This window comes from Pteropus vampyrus, unplaced genomic scaffold (assembly GCF_000151845.1).
Source record: "Pteropus vampyrus isolate Shadow unplaced genomic scaffold, Pvam_2.0 Scaffold84, whole genome shotgun sequence".
NCBI classification, from domain to species: domain Eukaryota; kingdom Metazoa; phylum Chordata; class Mammalia; order Chiroptera; family Pteropodidae; genus Pteropus; species Pteropus vampyrus.
In genome coordinates, this window is record NW_011888865.1 from 7,036,421 (window position 1) to 7,062,891 (window position 26,471).

The window sequence follows — 26,471 nt, forward strand, 5'->3', positions numbered from 1 at the left end:
AGAACGACAATATTGTATATGAGAAGTACTTAATTATGTGAAACCTGTTTTTTAGTAACTAGAAGTTTTTCTCAGAATAGACTGCATTTTGTGCATATACATGCTCACCTCTGTCCCCAGCTAAGGAGACTGTCACATTTACACTGACCTCCAGACTCCACTCTGCCTTCGTACTTCCTTGAGCCACAGGAGAGTGGTCTGTGAGCAGAGCCAACTGACAGCAGCAGCTGGATACTGGATGTTTTTGGCTCCTCCCATCTCGAATAGGACTGGGGAAGAGGCCTCAGAGGGTTTTTAAAGCATCAAGAGATCTCTTGCCAAGAACTGTCCCCTTTACCTTTTTCTATTAAAAAAGAAAAAAGAAAAAAAAAACCTATCAGAGCCAATGGCTGCTAGAACAAATAGAAATACATATTATTATATGTCTGATATTTGTATTATTAATTTTAGAACATACGTATTATATTTATGTTAATATATTTTTATATATCCTCCAGCTAGAGTTTTTATAATAGGGATTGGATCTAATATAATCCATTAATTTAATGGATTTAATTATATGAGTTCTATGGTTATGACATATGGAAAGAAGAAAAAGAGCTGTGAGTTTGAACTCCACTTGTGAGTCTAAGTGACTTTGTGCTTTAACCCACTATAAGAGATATGGGCGATAAAATAAAAAGTCTTGTGCTAATTACCAGGCAGGACTGATGGTAAAAGGAGAGGTCAAAGCATGTAGATATAAGGGAAAAGTATTCAAATATTTATTTATTCTGAAATACAGTGTTTAGCTTTTATATATAATATACACCTATAGCTCTTTTAAAAAAATGTGACCATAATTCCTGTTGGCAAAAATTGCTTTGCTGTCATGGGTCTGAAATTATCTAACCCTTTTCTCCCCTTTGAAACAGTGGCTTTTAAACTGGATTTTTGATATTGCAATGTTTCTTAGCCACATAGCCATTGCATTAGAGCAGAAAAGACTACGAATGTAATATATGTGGCTATATCTCAGAGTAGTAGAAATTCATAGAATGGCTATCCTTAGGCTGGTTAAAATAGGTCATAGAAAGAGGCATGCCCATGGAATGGGATGTAACTGATTTCTTAAATACATAAATTACTGTTTCTGTGTCTAATTGGAAGGAAATGTCCAGGTAATCCAGAGTTACATCTATTAGCTGTGAGGCATTTTGTGATTTTTTAAATGCACATTGCCACCTCCAAGTGCTCAGTTTGCATTTTTTGAGCTTATACTAACTAGTCAACATTTAGGAGCAACCTAGAAGTGTGCAGGCCATAAGAAACAGAAAGGAAACCACTCAGAAACAGCAAAGTGTCAGCTGATAGACTTGTGAACGTACCATAAAGAAACGAAAACACAAACACGTGAATGCAATTAAGCCACTAACTGTGGTTGGTTCATTCCCATGAAACACAGTTCCTTGTTACTCAAAGGATCTCATCTTCCAAACCTGAGTTTAAAATATTCCCTTCAAGAGAACTTCTGACGTTCTCCCTGGAAACGCAATTGTTCTTTCTCGGGTACTTCCACTGCACTCACATATCTCTATCAAAGCAATTACCCTAATGTATTGTAATCGTGTGTTTGTTTGCATGTTGTTTCCTGGGGAAGGGAGTGGCAGGATCATTTTCTTTTTTCATCTTTGTATGTCCAGGCCTACCACCTCATTGGCCCTAAAAAATTACTTGTTGAATGAGTGCACCAAAAGTTATTTAAAAACTGGTTATCACAAGCCTCTTGCAACAGATTATGAGGTGGTTGGACAGCTTTTTTAAGTTCCATAAAGACCGACAAATAAGTGTCAGGAATAAAGGTTTCTTGGGATGAAAATCGCAAGATGTATTTCACGGCACTTATGTCTTTTGGAACCATTTGTGGAAATCATTCTAAATTTTCAGTTAAAAATCCCTTCATCTTCTCAATTTGTAAGCTGGGCCATTGCCAAGAGTATCTTCTTTGGCCAAGCTCTAAACAAGTGGAAAATAGGATTTATCAATTCTGAGTTTGCTGGTGCTACTTATATTGCTCCTCTCAAGGATCACAGTTCTTAAAACGTTTGTATGGAGTTAGAGTAAAATTTTGCTTTCTCTTGGACAAAAAAAAAAAAAATGACTGTATTATGTGGCAGTATGCTTAATGGAACGGGAAGGAGTTTGGTTGGAAAGAAGTATGATTATGGGTCAGATCTTGCTCAGGAAAGAAGCTGCTGATGTTTGGCAAGTTCTGGGTTCACAGAGAAGGGGCGCTCCGTCAGGCCGCTGCTAACCTTGTGGTGGGTTATTTTTAATTCGTGTCTCCTTTTCTGTAGTCCTTTTACCACTTAGACTCTCACCAGGCTGAAAGTGGCCTAATTACATTTGAAGTGGCCAAGACCTTTAAAAAGAGCACTTCCTTCAGCAGACCCATATTTGCCATCACCGTTGTTCTGAAATAACTCACTTGAGTCCTGAATTCTGCCTTAATCAGTTAATCTGCTTTCCAGGATTTCCTCTGTGAGGGATTAACCTTTCATCTTACTGTGCTGTGAACATCGAACAAGTAGAAAGGAAGCCTTCCTTCGCCAAGGATAATTCTACTATTTTTGATGGCAGTGGGGCACATTTACAGCTAATCAATACAATAGCATGTAGCAGGAGAGATTAGGAAACAATGTGAGTTGTGCTTTCACAATTTGGAATTAGTCATACTTTTCTTCAAAGAAGTCTTTTTTTCCCCACTCTGGGAACAACGGCTAACATCTTCAGACGCCTACCCCTAGTTTTTTCAGGGCAGGAGAGGAATAGAGAAGAAATCTAAACTCAAGTGATGCATTCAGACAGCCCCAGTATACAGGAACCTCACTCTAAGAAATATAACCAGAACCCGTGTAGTGTGATCTTTTTTCAGCTGAAGTTGAAGGTCCAGTAACAACCTTAGCATGTTCTAACCTAAAAGGAGGAGCTCTGTTTACTCTTTGCACCCAACTGACTTCAGTCTGGTAGTAAGCTTTTGGCAGGTGCAGAGACGTTCAAAGGGCACCCATACTGGTCGAAACCCATTCAGATCCTCTGGCTTCTGTGCAGCCTCTGTCTCTCCACTTGGGCTCTGCAGAGTCCAGCTCTCAAACCATTCCTGTGCTCTCTGGAGTGTAGGGTGATTCCCTTTGTACTGATCATACGTATTCCCCCTTTGTCACAGGAGGACTGTGCCCGGGGTCCAACGATCCGTGCATGGAGAAGCCATGTCCAGAGGACATGCAGTGTGTCGGTTACGAAGCCAGCAGGAGACCATTCCTCTGCCAGTGTCCACCGGGAAAGCTTGGAGAGTGCTCAGGTGCAGAGTGGGGTGGAATGATGAGGATATAAATTCATATTCCCAAAGTATTTTCCCTGTAGTAAATTACACTGTTCTAGCCCTTCCAGAAGACACTTCTGTCTGCATCTGTACTCTCCTTCAGAATGGACCACAGTTAACATCAACCCTCGAATGTACTTGGGTTTACTGCAGCTGCAGCCTATGCTAAAGATGCATGCACTGACTATGGACTCCTTATATAATGGGAACACCACAACATGTGTTTTCAGTTGTGTCACATGGGTGGTAAGGGTGTGAAATTATGGAACACAGAAGGCTATCGGTTAGCAGAGGAGTTGGGGTGTCTGTGGCATAACCTTTGATGTTCAGAGGGCTGCACGAGTCCATAGCCACAAAATAGAGATCTATAGAAGGTAGGGCTGAGCCAGTCCAGTATGCCTTCCATAGGGTAAGCCCAGCTTAGAACGCCAAGTAAGCAGACTCTCCACTGGAAATGTCTAAGTGTACGTTCCCCAAAGGAGAGGTGCTCATCTCTGTGTCTTAAAGAGAGAAAAATAATGACGATGTATGTTATTTCAATCCAAATGATCCTCTCTCAATTTTAATACTTTGTTTAATTCACGTATTTTCTACCATTTTTTTCTTCCAAAAAGAGTATTGTTCATTTTGGGTACCAATAGAACCCTCTTTTTGGTAGAGGATATATTTAAAATACAGGTACTCTGACACCAATTTTGGAATCCAAGAAATATTTATTGAGTAATGATTGTGATAGTAATTACAGTGGGAATAAAAAATAATTACGATTAGTATGTGCGAGGCACTTTGCTAATAAGCACTGGGTTCTAGAAATTCAGCCTCTGCAAAGAGAAGCACTGTTCTTAAAAATGGAAGCCAAAACTCTTTTATAGTTGGTTTCAAGAATGGAGCTGCCCGTGAAGTGAAGGTATCACCAGTATACTTGCTTTTGAAGTTATCTAAGGCTTAGATTTAAAAGATATTTATGCTGTCCCCACCCCAACATACACACTGTGCACACAGCAGATGGGTGTGCAGGATGACAATAAAGCCGAGTCTCCGAACTCCAGGGTGTCACTTTCTGCCCATTGTTCATAATTATTGGCCATTTGGTATATTTCCACACTTTCTACCTTTTATCCCAGCAAGACAGCTTTTCAATCATTGCTTTACTTGTTAAAACATAAAAGTTGGAAGCAATATAAATAAATAGATAGATAGATAGATAGATAGATAGATAGATAGATAGATAGATAGATAGATAAATAAAAAAGAAAGGGTGAACTCTGAATTGGGCAATGTGAGTAGGGAGGTACAATTGTACCCTGAAGGTACAATTGTGACTGCACATGACATGGACTTCCTTTACATTGGGTGCCTTTTTTTTCACATTAGTGCGAATGTCCTAAATCATCTCTTTGCCATTAGAACATATATGGGGAATATGGCATATCTCTTCTTTGTTCTATGGCATTGAAAGTTCTTAAGTGCCTAAGTGATGGGGTGGACATGAAGGGTATCCTTTAATAGTACTAATTTTAGAAAGTGGGAACTGGGAATATAGTGACATGAAGAAAATTCAGATTATAGAATTTACCAAGTTGCCCTTGGCATTAAACAACTAAGATTTTTTGGCATCCAACTAGTTAATATTTTTCTCACTTCGAAATTAGAGTGTGACCTGAAAGGAGAACCAGTTTTTAATCAAAAATGGTTTCTCTTCAATGCCTTCATTAACTTCCCATGGTCTTTAATCAACTTGCTTGGTAGTTATTGGGTGATTTCATATGTCCCTGCTCATTTCTGGAAGTTAAAAGCATATGTGTCTTCTCATAATGGTCTTTTCAGGACACACTTCTCTCAGCTTTGCTGGAAACAGTTACATCAAATACCGGCTTTCTGAAAATAGCAAAGAAGAGGACTTTAAACTAGCTCTGCGTCTGCGAACACTGCAAAGCAACGGGATTATAATGTACACCAGAGCAAATCCCTGCATAATTCTGAAGGTAATTAAAATGGGTTATCTTTTCCTGCAGTCAGTTCTCATGTTAGTATTTTGGCTCCTGGGTTGGGGACTGCCGAAATCATTTTGTCTTTTAAATTCAGAGAACCAGAAGCCGACTTTAGGGCAAAGGGGAGCAGCAGCAGAACTGGGAAGTGTGCCAACACCCCATTTGCTTTTGTACATTCAACTTCAAAATTGGCTCTTGGTAAATTGGGGCATCTCTCTCTAGAGTGGGTTCAAGGGCTGGCCTCTTTTGAGCTGTAATCACTCAGTTCATTAGAATGTATCTCCTAATCAATTCCACAGCAGGGGTGGTCCTTTAGAAAGATTGGTTGTATACTCTTCTACCACATGGGTCTATCTCCACTGACCTCTGAAAGCAACTTCTGTTCTTGCTCAGGGAGGAAGCTGGAGATCTGAGGCATAGAAGATTCCATATGCCCCATCATGACCCAAGTAGCCCAATTTTTTTAAATCATTCCCAGCCTCCGAAACCTTCCAAAAGCAGCCAGATTTCCTATAGAGCAAGTCTGGCATTTGTATTCTGCTCTGAGCTTCTGGTGCCTTCATAAAATTGCCTTCAACAATTCTAACGGCTTTACATATATCATTTGGTTTTTATTATAAAGTTAATATAATAAATTTGTTATATATGACCATCCTCAATTGGTGAAGCAGAAGATAGAGGCACAGAGCAGTTAAGTTATTTACCTAAGGTTGCACAGCTAGTAAGTGGTAGGGCCTGGACCTACGTTCCAGTTTCTCTCACTCCGTGCTATTAATCTCCATGCTCTCCACAGCTCTCAGTCTTGCCAATACAACTCATTTTATCGAAGAAAAAAAAAAAATCACACTCTGAGTGTCTGTAGGCCAGATTAAGCCCTCCAGTATTGGGAGGAAAAAGGAGGAGGAGGGAGACATATTTAATCTAATGCTATTCTTACCAAGTTACTATAGCAGCACATTTTAAATGCGTTTAGAGACGTACTGCATCTGTCCAGCGGGAAATGTCCATCTAAATAGAATTGGCTGGCAGTGTTTCCTTCCTAGGATTCTATCACTAGGCTTAACTGGGATGATGGCAGACCTTTCTAGCTTCTGTCTTTTGTTTGATAGGTCACATCCAAGTCAATTAAGTGGTTCAGACTTTAATCCTGGAGAGAGAAAAGTATATAAGACATTGAATGCCAGTGCCTTCCCCTATCACCTGGACTTTTACTTAAGCCCACTTCTGGTATTGCTAGATATTACTTGGTTGCCAAGAGTGAATGACCAGGGAGTTGGAGTTTAAAAGTTGACTACTTTTGTGGGGAATCTCCTACTCTCCTTACTCATTCAACTCAAAATAATTTCAGCTCTGGAAAAGAAAACAGTATTTTTAAAAGAAAATAAGAGTTGCACTCTGGGTGTGCAATTTTAGAGAACAATTAACTCAAATCAAATATTCATGGTGAAAGAAGAGAATCTCAAAGACCTAAGTCTTGTCTTTATTTCCTCCTGGCTCCAAAGCACCCTACCTTCTTCAGTCAGGAGATCACTTTCTAAACAGCCCTGAGAGGTGGGAGTTGGTATAATTGCTTAGAAAATGCTCTGTCCTTTCAGAGGTACCAGCTCTTCAGGGCTCTGCTTGGGTGTCACTGGCCTTTCTCTTTCCTCCTTCAGACTCTGATAGGGCTGTTGGTTGCAGATCATCCTTATGAGGTAAATACTCTCTATTAGCAAATCCCTTGTACAGCATTAAATTTAAGTGAGGAAAAAAATATATTGGACCTGGATGGCTTGACCCTAAAATAGAGCTTGTCATTTGACACTTCACTGGCAAATGTCTAAAATGTACAGATCCTCGGGATGGGGGAGGGGCGGGAAAGAATCTTAAACCTTTTTAGGCAACTCTAGCTCCTAAGGTAGATTGTAGTTCATGAACCAAGAGTGTTTCTGAAAGTTGTGTAAATTGAATTTCTATAAATGGAATTCTAATGAACTAGGGATGGTTGCTATTTGAAGAGAACCTCCCATTAATCCTTTTGTGATGTGAATAATCACCCCCAATCTGTCTGTTCTGTAAGTTTGCTTTTTATATGTTGGGCTTGCCCAAAGCAGGGCACAGCTGTACGGAACTATTGCAGATATTCTCCCGTAGTTGCCAGAAATATCCACTTAGGGGATTTGAATCTGTTTGCTTAACATTTTCAGCCTCATGCAAGATTTAATTTCATTGGCTTTAGGTACAGTATGTGCCTTATACTTTGGTTCAACAACTACGCTGAAATGCTTTATTTAAGTTGCACTCTTGGTTGTTTATATTTTCCCAATTAGAGCAGAGCCTAAAAAGTACTTAAGACAATCAATGTGGTGAAGGGCACCCCTTGAAGACAGTTACAGAATTGCGTGGAGACCTCAAGAAGTGGCCACAGAGCTCATGAACAGGGAGCACTTCTGTCTCTTGGCAGCAATAAAGGTGCTCATTCTTCTGTTTACCATTGATGCCTTATTTACTTCCAAAAGAAATTCCAAGTTGACCATAAGCAACCAGATGCAATAAAATCAAAGAGCCAACCCATGAAGTGGGAAAGGGGAGAATATCATCATTGAAAAATCTAGACCAAGGGATGCTACTTCAGTTAAACACAGAGCATAACTCTGAGTTTCCTGGCAGCCGAAGCAAGAATGAAAATGGTGGGATTTGGTCCTGTGGCTCTCCTCGAGCCTATAATAGAAACATGTCAGATCACAGGGAGAGATTTGCCAAACACAAGTAACTTTTTCCCTATGTCAGTCTTTCAGCTTCAATACTATAGTAAAAGCACATGTCCTTGGTTGTTAGTTTAGAAATATCACATATTTTATCTTTTGGGGGTGTTACAGATAATACATTGCTTCATTCTGATGATTCTCAAACAAGGCTAGCTTAAGACCCCAAGGCTGAAAGGAAGCTGCTGAGGGAAAGCTCATTTGGTTTTTAAAACAGTCCACTTAGAATATCCAGATCTTTCTCACATAGATCAGAAGAGTAACAAGGAAGCTCCTCACAAGATTCCAGAGCTTCAAAGATCTGTATAAGAATATCACTGAGAAGTGAGTTAACATTATTATTATTAACATTATAATAATAATAAAATACCTAAAAGTTAACAAAGTATTTTCACATACATATATTCTTCATTCTCACTCTCCCGTGCATAGATATGAATGACTACATTTTTGCCTGTGAGGAAACTGAGGCTCAGAGAGATTCAATGACTTCCCCAAAGTGATAGCTAGTAGTGGATCTGGGCCTGTGACAGAGGCAAATGGGTTGGGAGTACTACAAGTGTTTATCGAAAGAAGAGATTTTGAAGGACTGAGATAATTTATTCGTTCACTTATTCATTCAAAACGTATTTTTGAGCACTTACTGTGTGCCAGATAGCTATTAATGGCAGCCTTGAAAATGGGTTTATAAAAAGTACCCCTTTTAGAGAATATGTAATAACCCCCTTACGGGTTTTATGATTATGGTGCATTTCCTAGAGCCACACACCAAGGATCTGAAGCAGTGAGACTTCGCAGCATAATTTAAATTTTTTTACTCAAAGTCTACTTTTTTACAAGATGACTTTTTACAGTTTGCATTTGTTGTCTCCCAAGCCCCAAGCCGCTGAAGATCTAAGTTAAAGGATATCACTGATTTGAAACAACCCCGAAGACCTAAATATTTTGTCACATTAGGGCCACGCTCTTTGAATTACGCATTTCATTGAAGAAATTGCCTGTCTCTCCCACCGTAGTAAATCATTTCAGATCATTGCTATAGACTTTTCTTACAGTTTCATGCATACCCCAATTTCTAGAAAAATAGCTCTCCCTCTCATTTGAGAAAGCTTTGTCCTCTTAAAAGATCCTTTTAACACTGGGTAAACCCTATTCTGAAGATAGAAAAACTAAATATGACCAGAGTATAATTTTCCTTTATAAGAGGATATGAAAGTATTCTTTTCTTTCCCTGGCATAATATAGTGCGAAAAAGCAAAAGATTAACTTTTGTTAATCTAAAGGCACCTTTTGTCATCAGCATTCCAGTTTGTCATCTAAACAAGGCTTATAATTCCAAACTCTGAGAATTTTGAAGATACAAATGAGTTTCATTTTCAAAAAGCTGAGGATTATGTAGACCTCTGGCTTTCTATTCATTCAGTAGTGTTGCTAATGTTATTTTTTTTTAAAAAAAAAAAAAAAAAAAAAAAAAAACTTAACTGTGCTCAGCGTTAGTATGGGATAATTTTATGTTTCTTAGTTACAGAACTTCAATGTATATGAGTACATCAGAGCTACATCAGTTCTCCTGGGTGAATTTGTAACTTGGTTATTATCCCAAGGGGTAAGGGGTAGGGATGGGGAGGAAAATGAACCAAGTAATATAGTCATTGAAACCTTAGACGAATTGCACCCTCACCACTAGATTTTCCTTGATAGACTGGGGACTGCACTTTGTGGCCACAGAGCATAGCAGCAGACGGCCTGTGCAGAAGAAGGCAGTCCCCAAAGTCACATTTGATCATTTTACTACTCGTACTGAAATGAAAATATGGATATTATCCAGGAGTTGTCACTGAGCAAGTATTCTGGTATGATTTACAATATCTGTTCAGTCCATTTTGTTGAACCAAAAAAATGAGAAAGGCAACAGCATGGATTACACATGAAAGCTCTGTGAAAAGAAAATAAATATTTGTCTCCAGTCTTTTACATTCATACATTTGCATTAGAGAGCAGAATATGTATGCACTAACTGTGTGTGGTGTGGCTAACTATTCTGTAATGGACCCAGGCTCCTCATAAAATAAGCCACAGCAGTTATCTCTGTGGGGATCCCAAACGCAGAGAGGCCAACCAAGGACTTGTATGACCTGCGTCATAGAAGGCAAAGCCCCAATTACGTTCCTCGTTCCTAAATTCCCAGGGTTCTACCTGGTTCACAGAGCCCCCTGCCTTCCATATATACATGTTTCTGTGGCATGAACCTGTGAACTTTATGCAGAAAGAGATGGTGCCAGAGAATCCATGAGCCACAGAGGCAGAAATGAGAACACCTAAGAACAAGTTGTCTCTGGAACTTACTGAAGCATAGAGAACTACTCCATTTGTGAGAATGAGTGATGCTGCGATAGTCTCTAACAGGTCTGTCATGAATCAAACGTATTTTGGAAAGACTGGTTCAGTGCATTTCCATGAATTCATGTGACGATTATACCTCCTTAGCTCTTAGTGCTCTGGAAGGTCTGTCTCCCTGTTCCTTCCCCTTCTCCTGGTTGGGAACAGGGTGTCCAGGAATGAACTGCCAGGTGCATATTAAACAGCGCTTTGATGTCCTTCCCCGCACAGATCGTGGACGGCAAGCTGTGGTTCCAGTTGGACTGTGGCAGTGGCCCGGGAATCTTGGGCATCTCGGGCCGCGCGGTCAATGACGGGAGCTGGCACTCGGTCTTCCTGGAGCTCAATCGCAATTTCACGAGTCTGTCCCTGGACGACAGCTATGTGGAGCGGCGCAGGGCACCCCTCTACTTCCAGAAGCTGAGCTCCGAGAGTACCATCTACTTCGGGGCCCTGGTGCAGGCCGATAACATCCGCAGCCTGACCGACACGCGGGTCACGCAGGTGCTGAGCGGCTTCCAAGGCTGCCTGGACTCAGTGGTGCTGAATAACAACGAGTTGCCCCTGCAGAACAAGCGCAGCAGCTTCGCCGAGGTGGTGGGCCTGACCGAGCTGAAGCTGGGCTGCGTGCTCTACCCTGACGCGTGTGAGCGCAGCCCCTGCCAGCACGGGGGCAGCTGCATCGGTTTGCCCTCCGGGGGTGAGTGCGCTGCGCCCGGGGCACCCTACCAGGGCAGGCGCGGGGTGGAGGACCTGCGGGGGCCTTGCTGTCACATGCATGACCCACCCACCTGCCCTCCCAGAGAGGAGGAGTATTCACCCAAGATGCCAGCAGAGCTTCCTTCCTCCCCTTTTCTCAGTTACAGAGCTTGGCAATTACAGCGGTGTCTGGTTTACCCAACTCCACAGGCGCAGCATGGGGATTGCAGGAGCCCGAAGATGCTATGGCAGCTGCAGGGTCCCCTGTCCACCCCACACCCTTCCAGGACTCAGCAGCTTGGAGGGATAGGACTCCCTTTTAAGTGTTTGCCCTTGAGTCACCTGCACACCACTGCAGAATGATTGGTAGCAGTCTGACAACCACACGCAATCCTTTCACGTGTAGCCATATAACTTTACTAGAAGCTAAAAGGCGGGGTGTGAACTCACCACCCCAGGAATAGAAATAGAATGGAGAGATGCTTTGGAGCATGCTTCTCAAATGTGTATTAAAAATAAGTCGAGCGACAACTCTATACAGGAGTGGAAAGTCAAGAATAAGGAGACGGCAATTTACATGAAATCTCAGGACAGATAAACAGTCACTGAGGGTATGATGCTTTCCCCCAATAAAATTTTTCCTCAAAGTTATATCATGAAGATGAAAGAAATAACAGGGTGCCACCACCACCCCCAAAAAAGGGGGAGTTTATAAAGAGTTTCTGTTGTTTGGGGAGAAAGCCAAGATTATTTAAGTCCTAGGAGTCTGAAGGTAAAAGAATCCCTGACTACCCACATGCAGCGTCTTTGTTGATGCAAACTCTCAGGCACTCTCCTGGCTGAAGGCTTCGCCACCTCCCAGCAGCCCAACCACTGGTTCCGCTCCAGCCCCTTTGCGGAGTCTCTCAGCAGCAGTGTGATTAGCAAATTTAAACCTTCCTCACAAATCACTTAAAGATTCTGCTGTGCACATTACCATCTAATGTTCGTGGAGCCCAACTCCAAATTTAGAGTCCATTTTATTATTAGAATGTTATAAACTGTCCGTGAAATGATGCACTGCCGAAATACAGACACCAAAGTTATTTAGACTTGCATATGTTACTGCCACAGTGAGGGCCAAGTGCCCTGGAGGGAAATTTCTGCCGTCTGGATTTAAGAAATCTATTTGCTCTTTTTACTGTCTCAGCAGTATATGTAAATAAAGGGTTGTTATGGTGCCATAATTCCCGAATGATGGGCAGTAGCTATACTTCAGTGGTTCTATAAACCAGCCCATTATGACAAGTCATGGCCAGTTTTTCACCAGGCAAAACAATTCTGCTAGTGTGAGCCATCTACGATATATAAAAGGAGCATATAATTAAATTGGGTTGAAATAGAACACCACTCCATGTCAAATGTTGGGTACACAGCCACAAATTGTAACATACTTTTAACCATGGCAGAACGTTGTTTTTGCTGGCAAAGCTATGGGCTTCCACATGGGTTATCTTTAAAACAACAATAAGCACTGTATTAAGGAAAAGGACTGCGGAATCTTGCTCTTCAGTGTGCCTCTTAATTTTTTTTAATTGCCATTAAATCCTTGAGTGAAGTATTCAGTGCAGATATGTTAATGAAATGACTATGACCCACATCAGAAACAGCAATTTTTTTTCCTACGTTTTTTAATCTCACCCGATTTAACCAGATTCCATCATTGAGGACCCATCTGTAGTATGCTTTTCACATGACCTAAAGAACTTGCTTTCCTCTCCCCAGGGGCCCAACCTTGCCGACATGCACATGCACTCTCATACTCCTCTTTGTCCCCCCGCCCCCGCTCCCCACTCCCCCCTATGATTGGGATTGGGTTTCCACGAGAGATATTCTTTCTTCCAAAGAGATAGAGCCTCTTATCTGTTCAAGTCTCTCCTTTGTACCTGGGGGCTTATATTTTACTAAAACAAAGTATCTTTCCTCACCTCCATCTAGCAACTCCCTTCTCTCAAACCTGCTTGCTGCCTCTGTTTAATTGAGGGAATGCAGTGGTCCTTATCTCAGCAGCCCCCAGGGCATGGTCCAGATGGGCAGTCTGGGGCTCTCAGGCACAGGAGTACTGAGCCCAAGGCCAGCAAACTCCTCACACTCACCAGGAAATCCAAGAAGAGGGCTTTTGTTGCTTCTCTGAGGAATCAAAGGCCCAGGATTCCTCTTCTGGTATGTGAGGAGATACCTACCTGTTTCCTAGCTCCAAGGATGAGGCCTTGGCTTCTAAGAAAAGAGGAGAGAGAATCCATTTTCTCGCCCCCATTATCTGTTCCTATTAGAGGAATTTTTGCTAGATTCCTGTACCCTAAATTGGTACCAAATAGTGGAAAGGAGCGAGGTAGGGAGGGGAAGAAAAGAAAGAACCAATAATTTGGCCTTTAATTCATATCTATGAAACTATGTTGCTAATTATAAGATTCTTTAAAATAAGGAGAAAGTCATCTTAGTTATGAGTGATAGTTTAGAAAGAACAATAAGACGGAGTCATTAATGAAAGAATATTCATGCCTTGAAGAATTCCCTCTGGCTGCCAGCGATGTCTAATCACAGGGAGAAAGTCTTCCTTCCCCAGATCAAAGGCTAGAATGCATGTAGTTTTCAAAAAGGAAATTTGGGCTAGAGAAAGAAGAGTAAGGTACTTAAAATGTGACTCCATGCACATGAGAAAGTTGCTAACAGAAGTTAATTTTTCAAACATCTACCTGTTGTTGGAACCCTGTGCTATGTGTTAGTCTAAAATTCCAAGATACATATTTTAGCATATTCTCTTGACCACTGAAGAATGCTGGAATATTGGTCATTAGCTCTCCTGATGACAGGCCCACTCTCAAACTGTGGCTATCCTAGCACATTATTCCAGCACATTCAGAGTTTTTAAAGCAGACAACCCACAGCAAGAAGCATTTTCTTTCAGAAAAAGAGGATTCTACTTTAACCACCTCCAGACTTAATCAAACCCTTGGCATGAAGGGCAAGAAAGCCACATGTACTAGCTTGGAATGACATGGTCAGCAGGTTTGACCAGCCTTATGACTTTGGCTGTCCCAGGAGCAAGCCATGGGGGGACACCAGGGGAATCAGAGTGCTGACTTGTAATAAGAGTGTAAATATGACTCTGTAAATCAACCACAGAGGGAAGGCTCTCTCTTGGTAAAGCCTTAAAATTATATGTATTTCATAAACACGAGCTGGAAATAGTAACCACTGTGGAGAAGAAATGGCCTGGTCCCATTCTGACCCCAACATTTCCAGACACAGTGGGTAGGGAACAGCCCAGTGAGCACCCACAATCTGAATAAGGAATCCTCAGTCCTCCGTGCCTTCTCTTGCTAAGCTTAAGCCCATTATAGGGAAACCTAATTGAGACTAAGCCATAATTTGGCAAAGCAATCAGCAAACCAGGCAGTCACCAGACCAAAAATAGTCATTCAGACAGCTTTGCATGAGACAGGAAGTCTAAATCATAAATGAAAAGCTGTTGTTTGTTAGAGTCCTACTATGTGGTTAATGCTGTGTTATTAAGTGCTTACCTTGCAAGTGTTTATGCATTGTGACACTTAAATCTCACAACAATACTGTGGGATCAGTACTGTTCTTCTCCTCACCCACCTACATTTCACAGATAAAGAGAAGTTAACTAACTAGCCCAGCATCACACAGCTAGTAAAGTGGGGAAGCCAGGACTTGATCCAGGTTTGTGGCACCTCCCAGCCTATGCTGTCAAACCCCATCACTCAAAGCACGTTCCAGAGACCAGCAGCGTCAGCATCCCTGGGAATGTTAGAAATGTAGCATCTCAGATCTCACCCCAAACCCACTGAATCAAAAATCTGTATTTTAACAAGATCCCTAGGTGATGTCCTGATTTCTCTCTCTGTCTCTTAACTGCCCTGAAACCTAAGAAAACTAGTTCTTTTTTGTTTTCACAAATGTACATAGTGGTTCTCAGACTCTGAGGTGCATCTGCATCACCTGAGGACCTTATTAAAATAAGACTTTGTTATAGAAGAGTCTCTTGACTGTTAAGGGAAAAAGGGAATCTGTTTACTTACCTCCATCATTTGCTGTCCAGGTCAGAGGAAACTTCTGCTAGGTAACTGAATCATATTTGCACATTTCTGAACTTGTACCAAGAAAAATTTCTCAGTAAAAAAAAAAGTTTGAAGGAAAATAAAGAGAGACCCAAACCTACGAAACAGAATCCCGGAATCTGCAAAGGTAGAATTCATGCATTTCTGTTTTTAACAAGCCTCCAAAGTACTACTCACATCTGAGTTTGAGAACCACTGACATTTGGGAATCTCAGTAAATTCTGTATTTGCAAGAACATGAGTCAGTGAATTCCAGAATTGCTAAGTAAGCAGGCATAGAGCATTCAGAAATTGAATGTCAGATGTCCATCCTACATTTTTTTAATTGTTTTTGTATAAAGCTTGAACTTTGTTCCCTAGATAGTCAGGAATTTGGGGTCACCCTGAGCTTGCCTTCAAAGATAAAAGTAGTAATGTCTGCCTACTCTCTCTAAGCAAGTTTCATGAAACAAAAAGTTCCTATCTGTTACAAATAGTTGGGCCTAGAAGTGTTTTCAGCAACAAAGCTATCCGCGCTACTATGAGTGTTTTGCTGAGTATTTTGTGCCCTGACTTGTAAGGATCTAGGTAAATTCAGTCCGTCACACTTTAATTCAGTAGGTGCCTGATTTGTGCTGAGCTCTGTATTAAATTCCGGGATCCCATTGCTGTTTCTGAGACCAATGGACCCACTGTGTGGCCTCCCTCCCTTCACAGTTGGCTTAAGGAGATCGAACAGGATTCCCTGTATGTGCTCAGTGCACTGGCCCACGGAGCACAGAAGGCAGAGAAGGGAGAAGCCAGTCACCCAGTGGATATGCTGAGGACATAATTTGACTAAGCTTTGAAGCTCATGAGGGAAAAAAAAAAATTTTTCTGGGTGGCTTTCTTCTAAATACTGAGTTAAACTTTTTTTTTTCATGCTTTCATGAAATCTCATGGTAACAGCATTAGTAATATAACATAAATACTAATACAGAAACTCAAAATCCTAAGGCAATCAGGTAATGTGCAAACACAAAAGAACATGCCAGAAGGTGAGAATTTGCTGTGTACCTAATTTTGTTAACACATTAAATGTTTCTAGATCCTCTAAGAAAATATTAGAGGTTCGACCCAATATACAATATATGAAATGTGACCTACTTTCCTAGCGAAAGTTATAGGTCTTACCTGTAACTTTAAAGCTCATCCCACTTAGGTTTAGCATCTCATGTGATAATGCATTCTCTAATTCTCTCACATTAATTGAAATTCACAGACTAGAAGTTTTAGTATTTCCCAACTTTCAGCCTAAAAGTCAGAGTCAGAAATTCCCATGGCTTTCAGTCATTTGGTTTATGAGCAACACAGAAATTAAGCTGATTTTAGGATCCATAGTAATTACAATAATGATAACAATAAAGCACCTAATGTTTATGTGCTGTATTGTGGTTGATGAATCCGGAAACCTTATTATCCTCTATGAAGTGGATATTAGTGAGGCTCAATTATCAGATAAAAATCAGGAGGTTCCTAGAGGTCAGCGGGCTCTGCCATGATCACAGCCGGCTGCTGGGTAACAGCCAGAATGTACACCTGTACCCAGGGCCTCGCCACCACCTCTCAGCTGCCTCCCCAAGTCATGTAAGTTCTTGGAGTTTCTAAATGAAATCCATAACTCAGCAAGCATAGTGGTTGATGCCGACTTCAGATCCCAAGTGCTAGTTTCACATTTGTCATTATTGCCACCTTTGTGCAGCAGGCAGGTGTTTTCTTATCAAGGCAGCCGAACCCGACTGGAATGATGTCCACAACACTGGCAGGCAGTGTCGAAGGTTGAGGCCATTACCTGGAGGAATCAGGTCAGAAAACAACTAATAAGTCAAAGGAGTAAGTTAGGAATTATCTTGATTATTTGCCTACACAGCCCAAATTCACTCTATAATTGCTCAAACCATTTCTATTTTTGCATTTAATAGGTTTTGCAATGTTCTTCTTTGAGCAAGAAAAGAGGGAGCCTTTTACATTTGTCTGAGTGCAGATTTCAAAACCATCTGCATCCACTATAACTAGGAGGATTGTAAACAAGAGCACAGCTTTCAGGCAAGGCTTAAAAATACACTTCTCATTCTGCCAGATTTGAAAGCAGAGACGCTATGGCATTGTTTTGGCTGGGTTTGTTTTTTTTTTGTTTGTTTGTTTTCAGGGGCGGGGGGAGGTGGGAGGAAGGGATGTTATGTTTTGTTTTTTAACCCATATCTCAAAACAAGTAGGACGGTTGTCTTTTTTAAATCTGGGAACTGGTATAAAATGGCATCTGCCATTTAGTGACTATAGCTTTGAGCAAACCAACTTATTTAAGCCTCAGTTCTCTCATTTGTAAAATAACTATAATAAGAGTACTTACACCATAAGGTTGTTATCAAGAATTAAATGACAATAATGCATAGGAAGTTCTTAGCATTTTTCCTAGCACTTAATAAGCTGTTGGTCTTGCTAATGATTTCCTTATTTGACATTATCCCCCAAACCAGAAAAAAAAATCTGCTCTTTTTAATCAGACTTTGATATTATCCTCTAAATTTTATTTTACATTTAAAAAAATTAAAATATTATGTGTGATCAAATAATGCCTGGAATCTCTTGAAATTCTGTTCCTTTTATTTTTCATATCAACATATGATAATGCTTGGGAAAACAAGAAACTTTATTATGCTATTAGCTCTATTATTTAATGATTTTTTGGCTTCCAGAAAGGGTATCTGATACTGTTCATATCAGTGTATCTCATCAGCTACCTGGAGAATTGTGGGAAGTAACTATGAGCCCCTCCTTCTCAGTCCTAGCCAGTAATGAGTTCTGGCTCACTGACAAGTTCCAGTGCCAATACAGTCTTGTAGAAAGATTTGAGAATCTGAAAGCCTGGATTCAAGTTCAAATTCAGTCATTTATTAGCTGTATGTCCTTGAATAAGCCACTAACCTCTCCAACACCCCATGGAGCTGGGGGATTAATGGGCTTCTTATTTTTCCTTCTTGGGATTATTATGATTTGCCATAGAATGAAAGTGATTTTAAACCACTAAAGCATTAGATCACTTAGTATCATTATGGCAGACTTACTGATAGTATAAAAATTATTGATAATAGGGACCAGGCTCAGATAATGAAATCATGAATAATAATGCTTTGTGAGAACAGGTTAATTTTGATCAACAAGCCTCTTTCACAACGCCAAACAATAGATATCACTCTTCTTTTATTTTTAAAAAAAAAAATCTGACCGGTATTTTAAAAAATTCAGCTTTTTCCTCTCATCATGTTAACATAAAAACTCTAAATTTAAAATTCTAAAAGCAAGGTTTCTTCCAAAGGGTCCTCCTCCTTTGCCCCAGGGGTTTGAGATCATTAGAGCCAATCCTACACAGTTTGCTTTTTGATAAACAGAGAAATCCAGATAGAGAGTGGGATGAAGTAAAATTGTTGAAAATATAGTTCAGGATAATACTGAACTATTCAGGAATCTGGTGCCAGACTGCTGGGGATCAAATCCAGACTAGGTCCATGACTGTGAATAAGTAATCAACTTCTCTGTACCCCAGTTTCCTCATCTATAAAATGGGAATGATAATATAGTCCCTTTGTCATAGGCTTGTTTGGAGAATTAAATAATTGTTTCCTCTAGGAACCTTACAATTGTTCTTAGCACATAATAAATATAAGTGTTAGCGATCATCATCTTCAAAATGGACAGCAAGTTGTCTCAGATATAGAACAGAGCTCCTCAATTGTGTGTGGTTGTCTCCAGCTCAGGTCCAATGCTCCTACTCTATGCTCCTATTGAACCTTGTGTCTACTATCACGGTAGTTTTGTAGCTATCATTGTGCTTATAGTGTCTGTAGCTTTTCAGTCTTTGTATCCCCAGTGCTTGCCATAGTCCCTGTTCCAGGGGTATGCTGGTAAACCAGCTCTCTAAAAATAAAAGCCCGGATTCGTAGCATTTACTGATTTCTGTGGCGTAAATACTCCCACCATGGCTGATGTCAGGGTACCAGTGGTTTAATAACTGGCCTGCCAAATTTCCAAATGTTTAACAGTCAGCTCTTGCAACCCTGTCTGAGCTGGCTCCATTACACCACTGCCTATTGCTTAGGCACTCAGTGAAAAGGTTAATCAGTCAGGCTGGCTGCTGCATCAAGTAGCACTGGATATCCACAAAAGATGACGGAAATGACAAAATGTAAAAGGAAATGTATGGGAGTCAAATAGTGTACTAGAGATAGTGCCTTGTTTTAAATTCCGATTTTCCAAGGCATAGAGATATTGAATCAAAGAAATCAAACCACAACCCTTGTAAAGATCCAGTTTCCATGATAGTGATTCAAATGTTCCTTATTTCCAGACAGTCTCTCCTTGCCCCCTCTTTCCTTCTACTACTTCTGCTATAGTTTTATTTGAGCAGTTGCCAGAATCATGCCAACCAGGAGCTGGAAAGGTAGGAGGTGTACCTGAGCTGATCCACCTTGCCTTAGATTCCTCCTCTTGACTTCCCTCCCTCCTCATCACTGACATGCATTCCTAAGTCCTGTATTGCAGCCATCCCACCCCTCCCTTGACAGTAAAAAGGAATCTAATTTATCCTCACAGTTTACTCTAAATGGCATGCCATCCTGGCCAGGAACTAGCCAGGTGACACAAAGAAGCATTTTTCCCATTCCAACGGCTTCCAGCAATCCTCAATTCCATTTAGGTGAGCAACTTTCCAAATGGGAAAAGAATAATCCCAAATCAACATAATTTGAAGCAAGCATATCTCAGACTACTGCATTCTAACCACAGATTTCAGGCTGGCAGTCTTGGGACACAGTTTGCATCAATAATGGTCTTTCTTTATAAGTTAGTGTTGCATTTAAGAGTGTTATGTCTCTCTCTGGCCCTCTGTATTTCTTGGTGCTAGAAAGGCTGGGATCACACAGTTGTCTCCTCTTGGGAAAGTAAAGATTTCTCTCTTGCACCTGCCTCCTGAAGATGAGTCTTTCTGTCTCTGAACCTGTGAACACCCACACACGAGCATAATTTCCTCCTATACATGAGAGTTCTCTATAGTGTGGATTCAGTAAAACATCAATGAGAGCATACACCATTTCAATCTATAGATTATTAACTATCTTATGCCTATAGAGATCAATCTACAAAATTCCAAGTTCCTGCCATTTGGGGAACAGAGATTAGCCTAAGAGCCCTTCAAATAAGAGTGAGGATGGTTATGCACAGTATTTACGGAGTAAATATGATGTACTAATTGAATGCTGAGATCTACAACTACCCTTCCTCTATCACTAACCAACTGCCAAATGTTAGAAACCAGGCCTTTGCCCTCCCTCTGAGCGTGTGACAAGGGTCATTACTGGGGAAATTGACCAACCCAAAAGTACTGACACAAGGTAGTTAATAGGCATGTGCTTCCCATCAGATTTCTAGTTTTCTACCACCCCACTCTTCAATATGAGCTGATGAGCCAGAATTACCATACAAGGAAGAAAATCCTATAATTTCAAAAATGATGTATTAAGGTTCTCTACAGAAATAGAGAAACAGAACCAATTGGATGGATGGATGGATGGATGGATGGATGGATGGATGGATGGATGGATGGATGGATTTTAAGAAATTGGCTCACAGGATTGTGGGGGCTGGCAAGTCAAATCTGTAGAGAAGGCTAACAGGCTAGAAATTCAAGTAAGAGTTGATTTGGCAGTCTCGATTTTGAATCCTCGAAGCTGGAAACTCAGGAAAGATTTCTATGTTGCAATCTTGAGGCAGAATTTCTTCTTAAGCCTTCAACTAAATGGATAAGATCTACCCACATTACGGAGGATAATCTGCTTTTACTTAATGTCAACTGATTGTAAATATTAATCACATCCACAGATACCCTCGCAACATCTAGACTAGTGTTTGACCAACGATGGCACCATAGCCTAGTCAGTCTGACACAAAATTTATCATCGCAGAGACTAAAACAAAGAAAAGCAACTTGGAAGAAATTATGCACGGAGAAAACTTTATAAAAATATTAATATTCTCAGAGAGATAAGAGAAAATATTGTAAACACACAACAGGAGCAGAGGGCTATGTGTTTAATTAAAAATAAAATAAAATCCCTCAGCCAATAAATAAAGAGCCCTTGGAAATTACAACGTAAATGAAAATCTCAAAAAAAGTTTCAAAAGTCGAGAAACTCTTTCAGAAAGTAAAGCAAAAATCCACAAAGATGTAATATAAGAAAGACAAAACTAAAGGAAGAGCCAAAAGATCTGAGATCCAAACCATAAAATTTCCATAAAGACAGAACAGAGAAAATGAAGGAAAGGAAATCATCAATGAAATAATTAAAGAAATTTTCCTGAAGTTAAAGAACAAGAATTTCCAGATTGCAAGGGACCAGTGAGTACCCAGTATTGATTGAAATAAACTCACATTAAAGCATATCATTGTGAAATCTCAGAAAACAGGAGGCAAGAGAAGACACTCCAAGCTGTTAGGAAAAGAAATCAGGTCACATATAAACTTAAGGAACCAAAACAACTTTGGATTTCTGCGAAGTAATATGGAGGGAATTACTTAGAATTCCATACACAACCTAACTATCAAAGAGGTCTAAGAGTGGAGTAGAGACATGTTTAGCTAGGCAAGGTCTCACAACATTTACCTCTTACAAACAAACCCCTTCTCAGGAAGCTACTGTAGAATGTGTTCTAATGACATGAGTATGGTACCTGTGATAAACTCCTATCTGGAAATATCTTGTCTTTTACAGTAGTAGTGAGATGCGGAAAGCATTTTCCTCCCCATCCTGCTCTTGCAATCTCTGCTCTTGCAATCTACTCCTTGGGTGTCTCTTACTATTCTCACTAGCATTTATGCATGAGGTTATTAGGTGAATTTTTGTGGACTGGCAAGAGATCCAAACCATTACTTGGCATTTTTGTGGCAAGCTGTGTTCCAAGTTCAAAATAACCAATTTGCTACTAATCATCTTTGGAATTTGGGACCTGCCTTCAATTTGCGTCAGAAGGAATTAGGAGAATGCATTATGACCAAGTCCATGCACCCCGAGCATTACCAGCGGCATCCATGGCTCATCAAGTCCTCTGTTTCCACAGGCTATCAGTGTACCTGTCTCTCACAGTTCACTGGGAGAAACTGTGAATCCGAGATCACAGCCTGCTTCCCAAATCCCTGTCGGAATGGAGGCTCCTGTGATCCGATAGGAAACACCTTCATCTGCAATTGCAAAGCTGGACTCACTGGAGTCACGTAAGTTCAGATTGTGCAAGTCTTTATTCTGCTGCTTGTTGCTAAGAAAACAAAACAGTAAATAACTAACTGGGGTAAAATAATTACCACTAAGAGACCAGCAAAGGGTTAATGTCTTTATATAAAGAGTGCTTACAAGTGACTGAATATTAATAGGGATTATCTCTAGCTAACAAGGTTATAGATAACTTACATATTTCACTTTATACTTCTCTATATTTTCAAATTTTGATGTAATTACTACATATCCTGTAACCATGAAAACAATTCTTTTAAAGAAAGCCATCTCTGACCCCCTATATTTCTGAGATAGACATACTGTCCATTTCCCCAGAACTCATGAACAGGAGTCTACTGCTTTAGCGTTTTCTGATCATTCTGAGAGACTAAAGCTTACCTTACCTTGGCAAACTTTCCCCCTGCCCACCCCACCCCCCAAGCAATGGAGAAATTAAAGTGTTAGCCAAACGGAAAGGAAATATTTTAAATTCTTAGTAAAATGCCACTTTCAACCATCCTTGGTGGTTTTAGAAATATATACATGTAATCTCAAGCAAGTAATATTCTAATTACAGATCACTCTCATGTATTCATTAAAGCAAATCTCCTGAGGACTTTACCAGGAAATACTTAACTGACTTCGAATTGTTGGATGTAATTTAAAGTAACAAAGCTGCATTTATTTTTAAATACTCTGTGATTCTGACCAATTTCTAACTGACCTGGCCTCTACCTGTTCAAATTAGGGACCTTTGACTACATTTTTAAAAGTAGATTACCAAAAATATAGGTGATGGGGCCTTTTAAATGAACATTGCAGAACACTTGCCGAAGTAGAGAAAAGTGAAGGATAAAAGGTCTGTGCTCTCAAATAATTTTAAACTAAGAAGGAGTAAGACTTAAATGGTTGCCTTATAGTTATACTCAAAGCAAGTCATGGATTGCTTTGAAGAGAATAAAATTAATTTAATTATTTCTCACTAGAATGCTTTAGTCAGTTTTTTCTGGTAATCTACATTAGCATTACCCTTTAACATAAGCATAACATCTGAAAGATTCATAGAAATGTAGCCCTCTACCTACCCTCCTACATACATACTCCCTGTCACCCCAATTTCCCAGAGAGACCAAAAATTACTGTAACGATTATAGGAATGTGTCAGAACCAAAGACTTTCTCTTCTCAGGAAACTATAATGTGTATAGTTTCACAGCATTTTATCCTCAATTCTACAATCCCAAAAGCTCTGAGAACTGACAGGATTGAAGATAAATTAGTGGCAAACTAATTCGGTGGCAAAAACAGCCAAAACCACTATGAGGCTATGTCTAGTCTTTATTTCTCTCAATTAAAGTGACAATCCATATGTATTACTATCAAAACACTGATATATTTGATTATAGGTCTTAGGCCGGGACCAGTTCCTGGGGTTGAGAGGATGGTATTTTACATTATATGAAAGATATGTACTATAGGTCATTTCTAAAATTGCAACATTTTAAATTCTAAAATGTATCTATCTGGACCCAAGGATTTGGAGACCGGTACCTTTTCAACAGCACCTGTTCTTTTTCTGCTCCTTTTCTGTCCCGGGACAGCCTTTTCTCTTCCCCACCCCGGTAGGGTCAGACTAGCTGGGAGAGATTGTGTGGGAGAGACACACACCTTAACTCATGCAGACGACACAGGCCACTTACCCTGCGCGCGCGCGCGCGCGCGCGCGCGCACTCGAACCCACACCAGCACACCATTTTTGTGGTGCTTTGTGTACCCTTCAGGGGCTTTATTTTCCTTTTAAGAAATCAGTTTTAATCCGAGCTGCAGCATACAAGCCTGCGTCGGCCGGCCTGACGTTTGAGAGGGGGCTTGTGTGTGTGTGTGTGTTGTCTCGAAGGTGCGACGAGGACATCAACGAGTGCGAGCGAGAGGAGTGTGAGAACGGGGGCTCCTGCGTCAACATGTTCGGCTCCTTCCTGTGTAACTGCACACCTGGCTTCGTGGGCCAGTTCTGCGGGCTGCGCCCCGTGGTGGTGCCCAACATCCAGGCCGGCCACTCCTACGTGGGGAAGGAGGAGCTCATCGGCATCGCCGTGGTCCTCTTCGTCATCTTCATCCTGGTGGTCCTCTTCATAGTCTTTCGCAAGAAGGTTTTCCGCAAGAACTACTCCCGCAACAACATCACGCTGGTGCAGGACCCCGCCACCGCGGCCCTGCTCAACAAGAGCAATGGCATCCCGTTCCGGAACCTGCGGGGCGGCGGGGAAGGCCGCAACGTCTACCAGGAGGTGGGGCCCCCGCAGGTCCCCGTGCGCCCCATGGCCTATACCCCGTGCTTCCAGAGCGACTCCAGGAGCAACCTGGATAAGATCGTGGATGGGCTAGGGGGCGAGCACCAGGAGATGACCACCTTTCACCCTGAGTCCCCGCGCATCCTCACAGCCCGGCGGGGTGTGGTCGTGTGCAGTGTGGCCCCCAACCTCCCCGCGGTGTCGCCCTGCCGCTCCGACTGCGATTCCATCCGGAAGAATGGCTGGGATGCAGGAACTGAAAGTGAGTAGGAAGTAGTAGTGCATCATTATTTGTTCCACTGGTGTTCACGGGGAAGCTGCCGGTGTGTGGACACTGTAGAAGGGAGTGAGGGAAGGGAGAGAGCACCCGCAGGACAGAGCACTCACTGTGACATGTTCTGGCGTTGAGTGTCTACATATCAGCCCTGATAAATTGCTCTGGTTCTTATCCCCATTTACAGATGAGGCTCAAAGAACATCATAAGCTGCCCACGGTCACACAGCTAGTAAGAATAGTAAGAATCGTTAGTAAAAGCCTGTAAGAGGTACTCCAGTCAGGGGTTCCCAGACTCTAAAACCCAGGCTCTTCTCACAATAGCGCATCATTGGTGGTAGCTGCATAAGTGATATAAAGTGTTGTCTGGAAGGTCAGAAGAAGAGCGTGTCCCTAGGATTATTGATTACTGGTGGAGTAGAGGGACATTTGAGTTGGACCATGGTAGATTAAAGGTCTGGGGAAAGGAGGGCAATCCACGCAGAGGAACCCACATGATCAGAAGAAAATCAAGTCGTTCTGTTTATCTGGAATGCAGGGTCCATGAAACCAGAGGGTGAACCACCAGTAGGAAAAGTAGTCTGGGCCAGATGGTAGTGTTTCCTGATCCTTTGTAGCAGTATTCTAGGCTAAGTCAAGAGCTGCAGGTGCAAAGGCCCTGGGGTGGGAAAGACCTTGACATGTCGAAGAACATGAAAGAGGTCAGTGTAGTTGGGGCTTGATGAGCACCAGGGGGGAGTGGGTGCATTTTATCTAACAGGAAGAATTTTAAGCAGGTTTTTAAGCAGATGAGTGCCATAATCTAAAAATGGCTCTGTTCCTTGGAGAAGAGACGAAATAGGACCAAAGAGGAAATAAAACAGAGAGACTAGTTAGTTGGCCTCTATGAGCATCTAGGTGAGAGATGGTGAGTGTTTTCCCACCCTAACATCCGTCAGGATGAAATGAAGACAAGCTCTAATTTAACCTGCGACTTTTCATCAGGTCAAATGTTTATATTTAAGCAGCAGAGACACCCTGGGTAGCAGGAGTTTCTGAAGGCCGGGGTTATAGTACTATGATATATGTTGGGGTAGAGGGTGCAGGGGAGAGACAGGTTTCAAATGAAGCTGGGGAGCACATGCAGATGAGGAAATAAAGGGGTTCTTCATGGAGAAGGGGGAGTTCCTACTAGTATCTTTAAGCTTGAGTAAGATTTTAATAGGAAACTATTGGAGAGAGCCTTCCAGAAGCAGGGTGTATCTGTATCATTGGATGAGAGGGTGTCTGGCTCTGAGGGGTATTCAGGAAAAAAGTGAGACTAGAGGTGAAAGTTTGGATACCTGCATG

General features: G+C 41.3%; 1 protein-coding gene and 1 long non-coding RNA gene across 2 annotated transcripts in view; one reads left to right on the plus strand and one right to left on the minus strand.

Moving 5' to 3' along the window:
- Positions 1–26,471, plus strand: part of FAT3 (FAT atypical cadherin 3) — a 635,634-nt gene that overhangs the window by 599,675 nt on the left and 9,488 nt on the right. The window contains exons 20-24 of the mRNA XM_011363289.2: positions 3,206–3,340; positions 5,189–5,346; positions 10,707–11,175; positions 22,427–22,580; positions 24,475–25,130. Of these exons, the coding sequence (XP_011361591.1) occupies positions 3,206–3,340; positions 5,189–5,346; positions 10,707–11,175; positions 22,427–22,580; positions 24,475–25,130 (1,572 nt within the window). The remainder of the gene's footprint in view (positions 1–3,205; positions 3,341–5,188; positions 5,347–10,706; positions 11,176–22,426; positions 22,581–24,474; positions 25,131–26,471) is intronic.
- Positions 16,594–22,349, minus strand: LOC111741966. The gene is made up of 2 exons (XR_002781129.1): positions 22,040–22,349; positions 16,594–17,108 (listed from the first exon to the last, which is right to left on the minus strand). It is a non-coding gene; the product is annotated as an uncharacterized LOC111741966 (long non-coding RNA).